General features: G+C 41.4%; 1 protein-coding gene across 10 annotated transcripts in view; it reads right to left on the bottom strand.

The window, feature by feature from the left end:
• Positions 1–5610: 5610 nt before the first annotated feature.
• PYM1 (PYM homolog 1, exon junction complex associated factor) overlaps positions 5611–12830 on the bottom strand; it is a 30717-nt gene continuing 23497 nt past the window's right edge. For 6 of the 10 annotated variants that reach the window (XM_023757998.1, XM_006093673.3, XM_023757997.1 and 3 more), the window contains exons 2-3: positions 6963–7056; positions 5611–6554 (exon numbers count right to left, since the gene is read on the bottom strand). In XM_023757998.1, coding sequence (XP_023613766.1) covers positions 6071–6554; positions 6963–7056 — 578 coding nt within the window. In that variant the 3' untranslated portion in view covers positions 5611–6070. Of the gene's footprint in view, positions 6555–6937; positions 7057–10143; positions 10160–12830 lie in introns of those variants that run through there. The other 4 variants (XM_023757999.1, XM_023758001.1, XM_023758000.1 and 1 more) reach the window with 2 other exon arrangements.

The raw sequence follows: 12830 nt of genomic DNA, 5'->3' as shown, positions 1-12830 counted from the left end.
TGCCAGACAGCTGAGAGCATTTCAATCTACATGTTATTGCCTCCTACTGGACAAACACCTGAACAGCCGTAGGCAATTCTTCCAATCTGACAATGGATTCTGTATACTAAACCCTGGCCTTTGATGTGTATACCTACCTTGCCTTAGGACAATTTGTGTTAATAAATAGCAAGGGATCCTGAGACAACGGAGAACGTAGTTCCTTTAGCTAAGTCTTCTCTGACTCCCCAAAATACCTTTCAAAATTATGTTTTGTCTCTGGACTCTTTATTAATTTACACATAGCGCCTTCTCCAGATTTCTGAACCCTTCTAGATGCTGGATTAAGACCCCCAGCATTAGTAAAATATTGGCAAAAGTTGTATTCATCCATCATTCATTGCTTCACTAATTGAATCTGCCAGTGCTTCTTAAACTTTTCTGACAAAATTCCTCAGGTAGATTATGAAAACGTATGCTCAGAGGGTAGATGTGAGTATTTAACTGCGATGGTCACTTCTTTCAGGAATTTGTCCATATCACAATGATTACTCCTTCTCTGTCCCTCTTCCACAGGATCAGATGGGTGGCTTCCAGCATCTGTGTTTATGCCATGTAAAACTAAATATATAATTCTAGGTTGATAGTTTTTTCTCCTTTGAGTACTTTAAACTGTCTTCTGATCTCTATAGTTTCTGTTGAGAAGTCCATGGTAATTCAAATCATTGTTCCTCTGTATATAATGTGTCCTTTTTTTCTGTTTTCAAGATTGGTTCTAATTTTTGGTTTTCAACAGTTTGACTGTGATATGCTTAAATGTGGTTTGCTGAACTTCTATTATCTGAAAATTTATGTCTTTCACCAAACATGGGAAGTTTTTTCAGTCATTATTTTTTCAAAGTCTTTTCTGCCCCATTCTTTCTTTCTTCTCCTTCTGCGACTCTAATTACATTTATATATATTAGATTTCTGATATTGTCCTATAGTTTTCTGAAGTTCTGTTTATATTTTTCAATCTTTAAAGAATATATATGTTCTTGCCCTAGCCAATTTGCTTAGTGGTTAGAGTGTTGGCTTGAGCTTGAAAGGTCACAGGTTCGATCCTCCGCCCAGGTCAGGGCAAGTTCGGGAGGCAATCAGGAGGCAACCAATCGATGTCTCTCTCTCATATCGATGTTTCTCTCTGTCTTTCCCTCTCTCTCCCACTCTCCCTAAAAATCAATGGAAAAATATCCTCCAGTGAGGATTAACCAAAAAAAAGTGTTTTCTGAATTTAATAAAATTCCATGACTTGTTGCTTTCCCAAAAGATCCTTTAACATTTCCTCTCTCCTCCTCTCAGCCAATTACATTACCTGCATTCAGTCAATTACTCATTTTGGAGTATAACTTCCATCACTTCTACTGTTTAACATCTTCTTTGATCTCCAAGGGAGAAAAAAATGCATTCCTTATCTGTTTTGAGAGACAGCAATATTGACCAAAAATTGTACCCTCTGAATCCCAGATTCTCTAACTTCCTCAATTTGTAAGACTAGGTCAGTGGTCGGCAAACTGCGGCTCGAGAGCCACATGCGGCTCTTTGGCTCTTCCACAAAATACCACGTGCGGCCGCGCTCCTACAGTGCGATTGAAACCTCATGGCCCATGCACAGAAGTCGGTTTTCAGCCTGGGCGAGTCTATTTTGAAGAAGTACTGTTGATATTTGGCTCTGTTGACTAATGAGTTTGCCGACCACTGGACTAGGTTATAGTTGCAGAGGGGAGGGAGATCTAGGTACCCTCTCCTGGGATGCCTGGGAGCCTGAAAAGATTTTCTAGTTGATAAACCTGTCTGCTAATCTCAAAACAAGTTGGAGTTGAGGGGCAAGATAACTTGCAAATATTGGCCCCTCACAGTACCACCTAGTGGACAATAAGAAGCTAACACATGGGCTCTGAGCCCATGAGGGTAAATGGCCAGTCCTAAAATAATTCACTTCTAGATCCCTAGAATCTTTGCTATTTATACATTAGAAGGGAATCATCTGCAACGAGGAAAGAACTTCCAAATAAATCGTAATATAGCTTCAGGAGTGAAAAGAAAGCCCGGGGCGAATTTACTTTGCCATAGCAAATAAGGGTCTGTTGGGGAAATAGTTAAACTAATATCCTCCCAGCCCACCCACCGCAAACACAGACCAGAGGGGAGTGTGTGATGCTTCAGCCCCTCAGTATTGATGTTATTGGTGGCTTTCAAATGTATTTTCCTGCAAACCAAGGTAAGAAATATTTCTTCTGAAACAAAAGTATCATGAGACATATTTACCCTTATTAAGCATCAATATCTGCTATTTTCTATACTAGTCACAACTTTCTAAATTCACTTCATTACCCACATTTAGAAAAACACAGCTTATGTGCAAATTTTCGTCCTATATCAGGTGATTAACATTGATTTTTAAAAATATATATTTATTGATTTCAGAGAGAAAGGGATAGAAATATCAATGATGAGAGATAATTATTGATCACCTGCCTCCTACACATCCCCTATTGGTGATCAGGGCATGTGCCCTGACCAGGAATTAAACCGTGACCTCCTGGTTCATAGGTTGATGCTCAACCACTGAACCACACTGGCTGGGCAACATTGATTTTATGTAAGGAAACATGGTCCTGAAAAACTGAAAGCAGCCCTAGCCGGTTTGGCTCAGTGGATACAGCGTCAGCCTGTGGACTGAACGGTCCTGGGTTTGATTCAGGTCAAGGGCACATGCCCGGGTTGCAGGCTCCATCCCGAGTAAGGGGCATGCAGGAGGCAGCCAATCAATGATTCTCATCATTGATGTTTCTATCTCTCCCTCTCCCTTCTTCTCTGAAATCAATAAAAAAAAAGGAAAGAAAAACTGAAAGCAAATTCATACCTGCCTTTCATGATGCCAAGCCTCACCTGAGGATATTTTTTCCATTGCTTTTTTTTTTTAATATATTTTTATTGATTTCAGAGAGGAAGGAAGAGGGAGAGATAGAAACATCAATGATGAGAGAGAATCATTGATCAGCTGCCTCCTACATGCTCCACACTGGGGATCGAGCTTGCAACCCAGGCATGTGCCCTGACCGGGAATTGAACCGTGACCTCCTGAGCCACGCTGGTGGGCTCCATTGCTTTTTACAGAGAATGGAGGGAGGAAAGGAGGAAGGAAGGAAGGGAGGGAGTGAGGGGGAGAGAGAGAAAAACATCAATGATCATGTGAGAGAGACATATCAATCGGTTGCCACCCGCAGAAGTCCTGACTGGGGCTGGAACCTGCAACACAGGTACGTGCCTTTGACAAGGAATTGAACCCCACAACTCTTTGGTGCACAGGCCGGCACTCAAACCACTGAGATCACCGGCCAGAGCCTCCCTGTCTTTCTTTTTTAAAAAATATGTATTTTTATTGATTTCAGAGAGAAAGAGAGCGATAGAAACATCAATGATGAGGATCATTGATCAGCTGCCTCCTGCACGCCCCCTGCTGGGGGGTCGAGCCTGAAACCAGGCATGTGCCCTTGAATGGAATCGAACCCAGGACCCTTTAGTCCGCAGGTTGACGCTTTATTCACTGAGTTAAACTGGCTAGGGCATCCCTGCCTTTCTTGAGATGCAAGTAATGATCTTTTTCAAAATCCAACTCCACCATTAAGCCTCTCCATACCCTAAATCAAAATAAATTCTTTCTTAGCTCTCCCTCAACACATTGCTGATACCTCTACCATAGAACTTAATTAAATCTGTCAAGCACTTAATTTGTGACTTGCACAATTTAATAGCTTTTTCAAATGAAGGGTCTACAATGTATTCATAATTGCATCCCTCCCAACTAGCAAAATGACTGACAGAGCCCAACAAATAACAAAATAAACTTTAATCAAACCACTAAAGACCCAAGAAAGTTGAAGGTTTACTGAAGTGAATCCTTTTGCAAAACAAATAATGGTTTTAAAAGTATAGATTCCTCAGAAACGTCTAAACTTACAAAGCATCAAACTCCTCCATATAAGCCAATTAAACCTTATTTATAAAATCCTTATAATTGTGTAGAGGTCCTACACAAGAGAGTGCAGGCTGTTGGTCTCACACTGAGGTGCCTAGTCGAGTCCTCATTTTTTTGGCAAGGCACAAATTATCCCTCCTCTTCTGTTTCTCCATGTGGCTTGCAGCCTCATTCACTCAGTCAAATATTTGAGAGTTTACTATGCACTGGGACGCAATGATGTTAAACACAAGCTCAGGGCTTGAGGCCCCCCTGATTGATGAGGAAGAGGGGTTAACAAGTAAACAGCACGACAACATAATGTAATACACACCATTACCAAGGTTAAGTGCAAGTGATAAGGAAGCGAATGTAGGCAAAGGAACCAGTAAGGGTAAACGACTGAGGTTGAGAGAGAATATGACTCATTTGATGAACTGAAAATCGTTCAGTAAAGTTGGAGCAGTTTGACCAGAGTTGAGGAATGGCAAGAAACAAGGCCAGACTGAGTGGGACCTTTAGGCTAAGAACTTCGAACTCCTGAAAAAGGTCATTACTGACATCCCCCTCTGTTGGTTTCTGCACCAGCAGCTGACTAGAAAGAAAGATTGATAGGTGAAGGAGTGGAAATCAGAGCTCATGAAAACATTCAGTGGCAGCTCTTTTTTGGCTGTAAATTTCTTTACTTGTATCATTAATTTGCCCCACAATGTTATCTTAGGGTGGCATCCGATAAGATAAAATTTCAGATGAGCTGCCCCAAAGAAGCCGTGAAGCAAGTTGATTATCTTAGAAAGAAACAGTAAGGGAAGATTAAAAATGGCGGCAGAGTAAGTGAATGATGCACAGATACGCTCCCAGGACCAAACTGGAATTACAACTAAAATACAGAAAAACTTCCTGAATAATGACCAGAAGACTCGCTGGAGAGAACCCTGATAATTGAGAAAGAAAGTAATGGTGTTACAAAGGCCCCACTGCTATGCAACACAGTGATGACACATGCAAATTAGCATGTCAAATGAAATTTGTTCTAAGTTTCATTTTATTATAACACTAATTTCTGTTCACTGAAATCTAACCAAACATACAGAAATCAGTGTTGCTCATTTGGTCATACATTCATAACTGTTAAAAATTATTACTCCAGCCAGGTTCACAGTTCGATTCCAATCAGGGCACATGCCCAGGTGGTAGGCTTAATCCCCAGTGTGGGGAGTGCAGGAGGCAGCCGATCAATGATTCTCTCTCTCTCCCTACCTCTCTGAAATCAATAAAAAATAAAAATGAAAAATTATTACTCGAGCCCTAGCTGGTTTGGCTCAGTGGATAGAGCGTTGGCCAGTAGACTGAAGGATCCCGGGATTGGTTCCAGTCAAGGGCACATACCTTGGTTGCAGACTCGATCCCTGGCCTGTGCAGGAGGCAACTAATCCATGTCTCTCTCTTATATGGATGTTTCTGTCTCTCCCCCTCCTTGCCACTCTCTCTAAAAAACCAATGGGAAGCTATCCTTGGGTGGCGATTAATAAAAAAAATTTAAAAATGATTACTCCCAAAACTTGTCTTCCTGTGCCAAACTGGAGGGAATAAAATACCTACTAGAAGTTGAAAAGAAAGAGGCAAAGCTAGACAATTTGTCTATTTGTTTATTCTGTTCTTAAAAAAAAAAAAAAAAAAAAAAAAGAGGTCAGGGATTGAGGGGGAAATAACCCATAAACACTGTGAACAGGAATCAAGACTCCAAGACTTGGGCATACTCCCCCTACCCTCAACCTCAGTTCCCGAGAGTCCCACCCACCCAATTTTCTTTTGAATAAGACACCCAAATCAGCAGCAAAGGAGCCTGGGGGAGTCACTGAGGTTTTTGAACACTGGGAATGGGAAGGGGAAACGTCTAAAAAATAGGAGTTTGGAAGAAAAGGGAAGGAATGAGGGAGAGGCTAGGCTCTGGAGGACAGAGTTGGGCCATGAGAGAGGGAAGTGAGCCAGTAAGGGGGGCGTACCCCTCCTGACTGCTGCTGCCATGTTCCCCAGGACCCCAGAAAGCCCCATGGTTTGTTGTAGTCCATTCCCAATTCCCCAAAGGCCTCACAGGCCGAGCTCCAAGTCCTCGAGCTCCTCCTCCAGCACCCTCCTCCTTGCTAGCTTCTCCAGCTGCTCTTTGCTGGGCTGGCTGACTTCTCCAGCCTGGATCCGCTGCTGCAACTCTTCCACCTGCCGAAGCTTCTTCTTTAGGTTCTTTATCTTCTTGGCCTTCTCAGTGATGGCAGCTGGGTCAGGCTGGTCAGAGGCAGCTGTGGGGGCTGCCCGGGAGCCCTGTGGAGCACTGGGGAGTTGAGCTGTCTCTCCCAGGGACACCTTTTCCAGAGTCCGGCTCAAGGCCTCCGCCTCTCCTTTCTCTTGCTGCTGCCGCCTCTTCTCCTTCCGCTTCATGTTGCGTTTGGCTGTCTTGGAGAGGCCTGGTTCCCCACCTTCAGACCTTGATGGGTTGACAGGAGCAATGGCCTCGAGGCTCAACCCTGGGGGCAGTTCTGGTTTGCTCTTGAAAAACTTCACATACTTGTTCTCATACCTGCAGGGAGCAGATGTCAACAGTTAGAGAATCACTGACTTTAGAGCCCTTTTCTTAACCTTCCAAATCACTTTACCCTTTTCATCTCTCTGCTTGCTTTCTCCCCCTTGGCCCCTCCCCAACTTTCCTCCGCTTTGCAGGTTTTAGGAGGGCCCCTAGGTTTCAGAGCTCTGGATCTCTGAATGCTATTTGGAGGTTCTGATGAACAGAGGCCATAGGAACATGACTAGTCCCTTGTAACCCTCACTCATCCCTGTATCCCAACCCCTGCCTCTCCTTTCTCAGTTGTCCCCTCCCATTCCTGAGATTTGGGCATCAGAAAATTCTTCCCTGAACTCATGGGCATACATGTTCTTTCTCTCTGTAGGGACCCCATTAAATACCCGCTCCTCACGCCTAACCACGTACACGGGGACCTCCTCCTGGGGCACATAGCCTTCTTTCACCCTCCGCTGCTTGCGCCAGGTCCCGTCAGGTCGCTGTGTTGAGGCAATGTACTTGCCTGAAATGAGAGAATCAAGTTGGAGAGTTACTCTAACTTTCAAATTGTTCCCAAGATGAAAGAACACATGAATGCACACAGCTTTCCTCAGCATCCCTGTGGACACTAAATGGAACCATTAAGGTGTCCCTTTCTCATAACAACCTTCAATCCTGCTCTGGTCATTATTTATTGAGTGTCTATACACTGTAAAACACACCATCCCTCCCTCAGGGCATTTCTAGTTTCATAATCTAGTTGGCAAGGCAAGACAGGCACAGAGGAAGAGTCTTTAAAAGCAAGACAATAGCATGTACACATCAAAAGACAGTAAATGATTAAGAGGCTAAAAAGGAGTAAAAACAAAGAGAAATGACCAGAGAAGATGTTGTAAGAAGGGAACTTTTATTAAGATGGATTGTAAAAATCAGGTCCACTTTTAGGAATCCATACTATAGATATAAGGAGCATCAATGCACAAGGATATATATAAAGAATGTTTGTTGCACCCTGGCTGGTGTGGCTCAGTTGGTTGAACTGTCATCGAATGCACCAAAAGGTCGTGGGTTCGATTCCCAGTCAGGGCACATACCCGGGTTGCAGGTTCCATCCTGGTCAGGGTGCAATCACAGTGTGTATGGGAGGCAATCTCTCACATCAATGTTTCTCTTTCTTCCCCTCTCTCTCTGTAAAAATCAGTTAAAAAAATATATCCTTGGGCGATGATTAAAAAATAAAGAATGTTTGGTGCTGCATTATTTAACAAAAAGAGGAAAGCAACTTGAATGGCCATTAATATATGGATGATTAAATGGATGTGGGTCATCCCCATGATGGCACACCATGCTGTTATGGAAGTTTTGTTGTTGTTGTTTCCTGTTTTAAAAAAATACATTTTTATTGATTTCAGAGAGGAAGGAAGAGGGAGAGAGAGATAGAAACATCCATAATGAGAGAGAATCATTGATCGGCTGCCTCCTGCAAGCCCCCAACTGGGGATCGAGCCTGCAACCCGGGCATGTGCCCTTGACCGAAATCGAACCTGGGACCTTTCAGTTTGCAGGCTGACGCTCAATTCACTGAGCCAAACGGGCTAGGGCTGGGGTTTTTTCTTAATCCTCACAGGTGGATATGTTTTTATTGATTTTAGAGAGAGGGGAAAGGAGAGGGAGAGAGAAAAACATAGCTTGGTTGAAGGGATCAAACCCGCAACTTGGGTATGTGCCCTGACTGGGAATTGAACCCATGACCTTTCGGTGTAAGGGACAACACTCCAACCAAGCCTCACCGGCCAGGACTGGAAAAGAATTTTATTTTATTTTATTTTTTTTTAATCTTTCTTTTTTAATATATTTTATTGATTTTTTACAGAGAAGAAGGGAGAGGGATAGAGAGTTAGAAACATTGATGAGAGAGAAACATCGATCAGCTGCCTCCTGCACACCCCCCACTGGGGATGTGCCCGCAACCAAGGCACATGCCCCCGACCGGAATCGCACTTGGGACCCTTGAGTCCGCAGGCCGACGCTCTATCCACTGAGCCAAACCGGTTAGGGCTGGAAAAGAATTTTAGATATAAATGCACTGACCTTGACTGGTGTTCAAAATATACTAAGTAAAAGAGTAAGTTGCAGAAAAATGGGTAGTGATCCTCAAACATTTTTTTATTTCATGATTCCCCCTCGCACTTGTATTTTGTAATATTATGCATTTAACCATACAATATTTGTTAATATCATCAGAAAGTTTTATTGGAAAGCTTTCAAGCTCTCAGTGGCAGATACAAGTTTTCCAAAATTCTAATGTTCACTTGAAGCCTTGAATCTTATCACTGCAACAAACACTGTCAGTTGTTTTCCTTAAAATGACAGGCTCACTTCCTTCATTTTCAGCAAAGTGCCTATCAGATATCCAGGTCTGAATTACCAGTTTGTCAGTGGTTTTTTCAAGTAAAAATGTGTTCTATGAGAAGGAAGCTTATTTAGCTTGTAATTGGTACAGCTGCGCCAGTACTTTTCCTTGAGACACCGTCTACAGTGTGCAGCAAAATGTTTCACGTTTACTTCCCATTTAGTCCAGAGAGAACATTTAAAAGATGTATAACTTTCAGTTATAAGATGCGTTAAGTTCCAGGGATCTAAGGTATAGCATGGTGACTATAGTTACCAATATTGAAGTGTATATTTGCAATTTGCTATCAGAGTAGCGCTTTAATGTTCTCATCGTAACAACAAAATGGTAACTCTGTGAGATGAAGGATGTGTTAACTAACCTTATTGTGGTACACATTTCACAATATATACCTTAAACTTACATGTTATATGTCAATTATATCTCAATAAAACCAGGAAAAGTAATAAACAAAAATGTTTATTTCAAGGGCCAGGGTTTAATCAAATTAATAATAAAGAATATTAAGTGAAAAACTGGCATTATTTACTGCAAGCATGTGGCAGTGAAAAATACAATGATGAGTATAGTTGGTGCCACTACCTTAATTAGTGCTATGGGGCCAGCAGTTTTACCCACCTCTGCTTTTGCTTATCAGTGAAAATGTCAATCTAGCAAACAGGCAAATAACATCTTATATATTCTGAAAATAGTCATGGTTGTAGATTTCCTATAAAGGTCTTAGGGAACCTCCAAGTGTCCTGGACATTTGAGTTACCTTAAGAGGAATAGGTGGTAGAAACCATTAACAAAAAATGATATATCTATATATACATACATATATATGTGAATAGATAGATAGATAGATATAGATATAGATATATATATAGATATATGCAGGGTTTGACAAAAGTAGGTTTACAGTGGTGAGTACTCAGAACACAAGTTAATAAAGCTATTGTAATAATCATAACCTGCATGTCTTTTTTTCATACAAATTGTAAACTTACTTTTGCCTACCTATACTACTAGTATATATCTTGTATTACTCATTTTTAAGTATATGGGCCTCCCACATGGATTATACATTGTAACAGGAGTTGTTGTTGTTTTTTTGTTCAAAAAGCAAATATGGCCCTAACCGGTTTGGCTCAGTGGATAGAGTGTCGGCCTGCAGACTCAAGGGTCCCAGGTTCAATTCCGGTCAAGGGCACATACCTGGTAGGGGGTGTGCAGGAAGCAGCTGATAGATGTTTCTCTCTCATCGATGTTTCTAACTCTCTATCCCTCTCCCTTCCTCTCTGTAAAAAATCAATAAAATATATATTTTAAAAAAGAAAAAAGAAAATCTGTACTCAGCCAGTGTGGTTCAGTGGTTAAGTATCGACCTATGAACTAGGAGGTCAAGGTTTGATTACTGGTTAGGGCACATGCCTGGGTTGTGGGCTCTGTCCCATGTGGTGCATACAGAAGACAACCAATCAATGATTATCTCTGATTATTGATGTTTCTCTATATTTTTTAAATATATATTTATAAAACAAAAAGAAAATCAGTAAGATTTGACAGCTAAAAGGGATGGGAGAAAGAACAAACATGAGCAAAGAAAGGCAAGGAGGCGGGAATGGGCATGGAATATTTTTTAATTTTTTTATTTATTGATTTTAGAGAGAGAGGAAGGGAGAGAAACATCAACCTATTGCTCCACCCATTTTTGTATGTGCCCTGACCAGGCATTGAACCAGCAACTTTGATTTATCAGGATGATGCTCTACCCAATGGAGCAACCCAGCCAGGGCGGCATGGAGTATTTAAGGAACAGAAAGTAGAGGAGTCCAGAGGAATCAGACCATTCGTTTTAGGGAATAATAGGAAGCCAGGTTGGAAATAAAAAATGGGGCTAGATCTCCCCAATAGGGGGCGTGCAAGAGGCAGCCAACCAATGATTGATTCTCTCTCATCATTGATGTTTCTCCCTCTCCCTCTCCTTTCCTCTCTCTGAAATCAATTTAATTAAAAAAAAAATAGGGCCAGATCTTAGAAAGCCTTAAAAACAAGGTCAAGGAACTCAGAGCTTTATCTTGCGAATAAAAGAGAATGAAGATATTGTTTGCTTAGCTGTGACAGTTTAGAGACAAGAGAAAAATTGCTTCTTGGCCTTTTGGCTAAGATCAAGTGCAGAGACAAGACACAAGAGTAAAAACTGAGAGGCTTCAGGGAGGGAGGGCTGAAACTTGAGTGGGGCTTTGAAGAAATAATCAAAAACTGAGAAAAGGGAAGCAGAATGAATTCTAAACAGAAGCTCATTCTAAAACAAAATTTCAGTCATGGTAATGTAGATGGAATGTTCAGGAGATGGTGACTAGACCAGTCCGGCTGGATCAGAGGGCTGGTGCAAAAGTAAATGAGGGGAGGATGTTCATACCTAGAAATGCCAGTTAAGGGATGTAATGTCTGCTGCATGGCATGCATTCAATAAGGATTTGTCAAACAAATGAATCTTTTACCCAAAGCAGTGCTTTAGGACAATTAATCTGGCATGATGAGAAGAATTGGAAAGGGAAACATTGGAGACTGGGGAAATCAGCTAGGAAAAAAAAAAAAAGATCGCAATAATCCTGGCATAGGGACAGAATTGGCTGAACCTGTGAGAATGGAAAGGAAGAGACTGATGTCAGGTACATTATCAAAGAATCAACACTTGGTAATTCACTGATTGGGGCAAGGGTATGGGCTAGGGGTTAAAGTCAAAGATAATGCAAAACAGTTTGTTTTAGTTATCCTAATCTTTTTTTTTTTTTTAAATATATTTTATTGATTTTTTACAGAGAGGAAGGGAGAGAGATAGTCAGAAACATCGATGGGAGAGAAACATCGATCAGCTGCCTCCTGCACATCTCCAACTGGGGATGTGCCCGCAACCCAGGTACATGCCCTTGACCGGAATCGAACCTGGGACCTTTCAATCCGCAGGCCGACGCTCTATCCACTGAGCCAAACCGGTTTCGGCTAGTTATCCTAATCTTGATAATTTAGCATAAGAAAATAGTTCTAACAGGAAAAAATAAATCATATACAAATGGTATTACCTATAAATAGCTAAAAATTAAAACAAACTTCACATCCAGTTATACAGGAATGATTTATAATACACCCATTAAAAATGATTAAGCCCTGCCCTAGCCGGTTTGGCTCCGTGGATAGAGCGTCAGCCTGCGGACCGAAGGGCACATGCCTGGGTTGTGGGCTTGGTCCAACCTACAGGAGGCAGCCAATCAATGATTCCCTCTCATCATTGATGTTTCTATCTCTCTCTTCCTCTCCCTTCCTTTCTGAAATCAATAAAAATATATTTTTTTAAAAAATGATTAAGCCCTGGCCAGTGTAGCTCAGTTGGTTGGGCATCTTCTTGTGCACCAAAAGGTTGTCAGTTCAATTCCCAGTCAAGGTACAGGCCTGAGTTGTGGGTTCAACCCCCGATAGGGGGAGTAAAGAAGGTAACCAATTGATGTTTCTCTCTACATCGATACTTCTCTCTCTCTCTCTCTCTCTCCCCCTCTCCCTTCCTCTCTCTGTCTAAAAATCAATAAAATTGTTTATAAATGATTTTTAAAAATTTAAATCATGTAATGTGATATGAAACATAATGATATATATATATATATATATATACCATGATTTTAATTATATCATACATATTTGTAAGTTTATTTATTTATTTTAGCAAGAGGCATATTTGTACGTTTAGGAAAAGTATGTAACTCGAAAATTTATGTTGAGGTGATTAGATTATAAATACTTTTTCTTTTTTAAAATTCCCATTATTGCCCTGGCCAGGTTGCTCAGTTGGTTGGAGTGTTGTCCCGTACACCAAAAGGTTGCGGGTTCAATTCCCAGTCAGAGTA

The sequence above is a fragment of the Myotis lucifugus genome, unplaced genomic scaffold (assembly GCF_000147115.1).
Source record: "Myotis lucifugus unplaced genomic scaffold, Myoluc2.0 scaffold_119, whole genome shotgun sequence".
Classification (NCBI taxonomy): domain Eukaryota; kingdom Metazoa; phylum Chordata; class Mammalia; order Chiroptera; family Vespertilionidae; genus Myotis; species Myotis lucifugus.
This window is presented reverse-complemented; position numbering and strand designations above follow the sequence as displayed.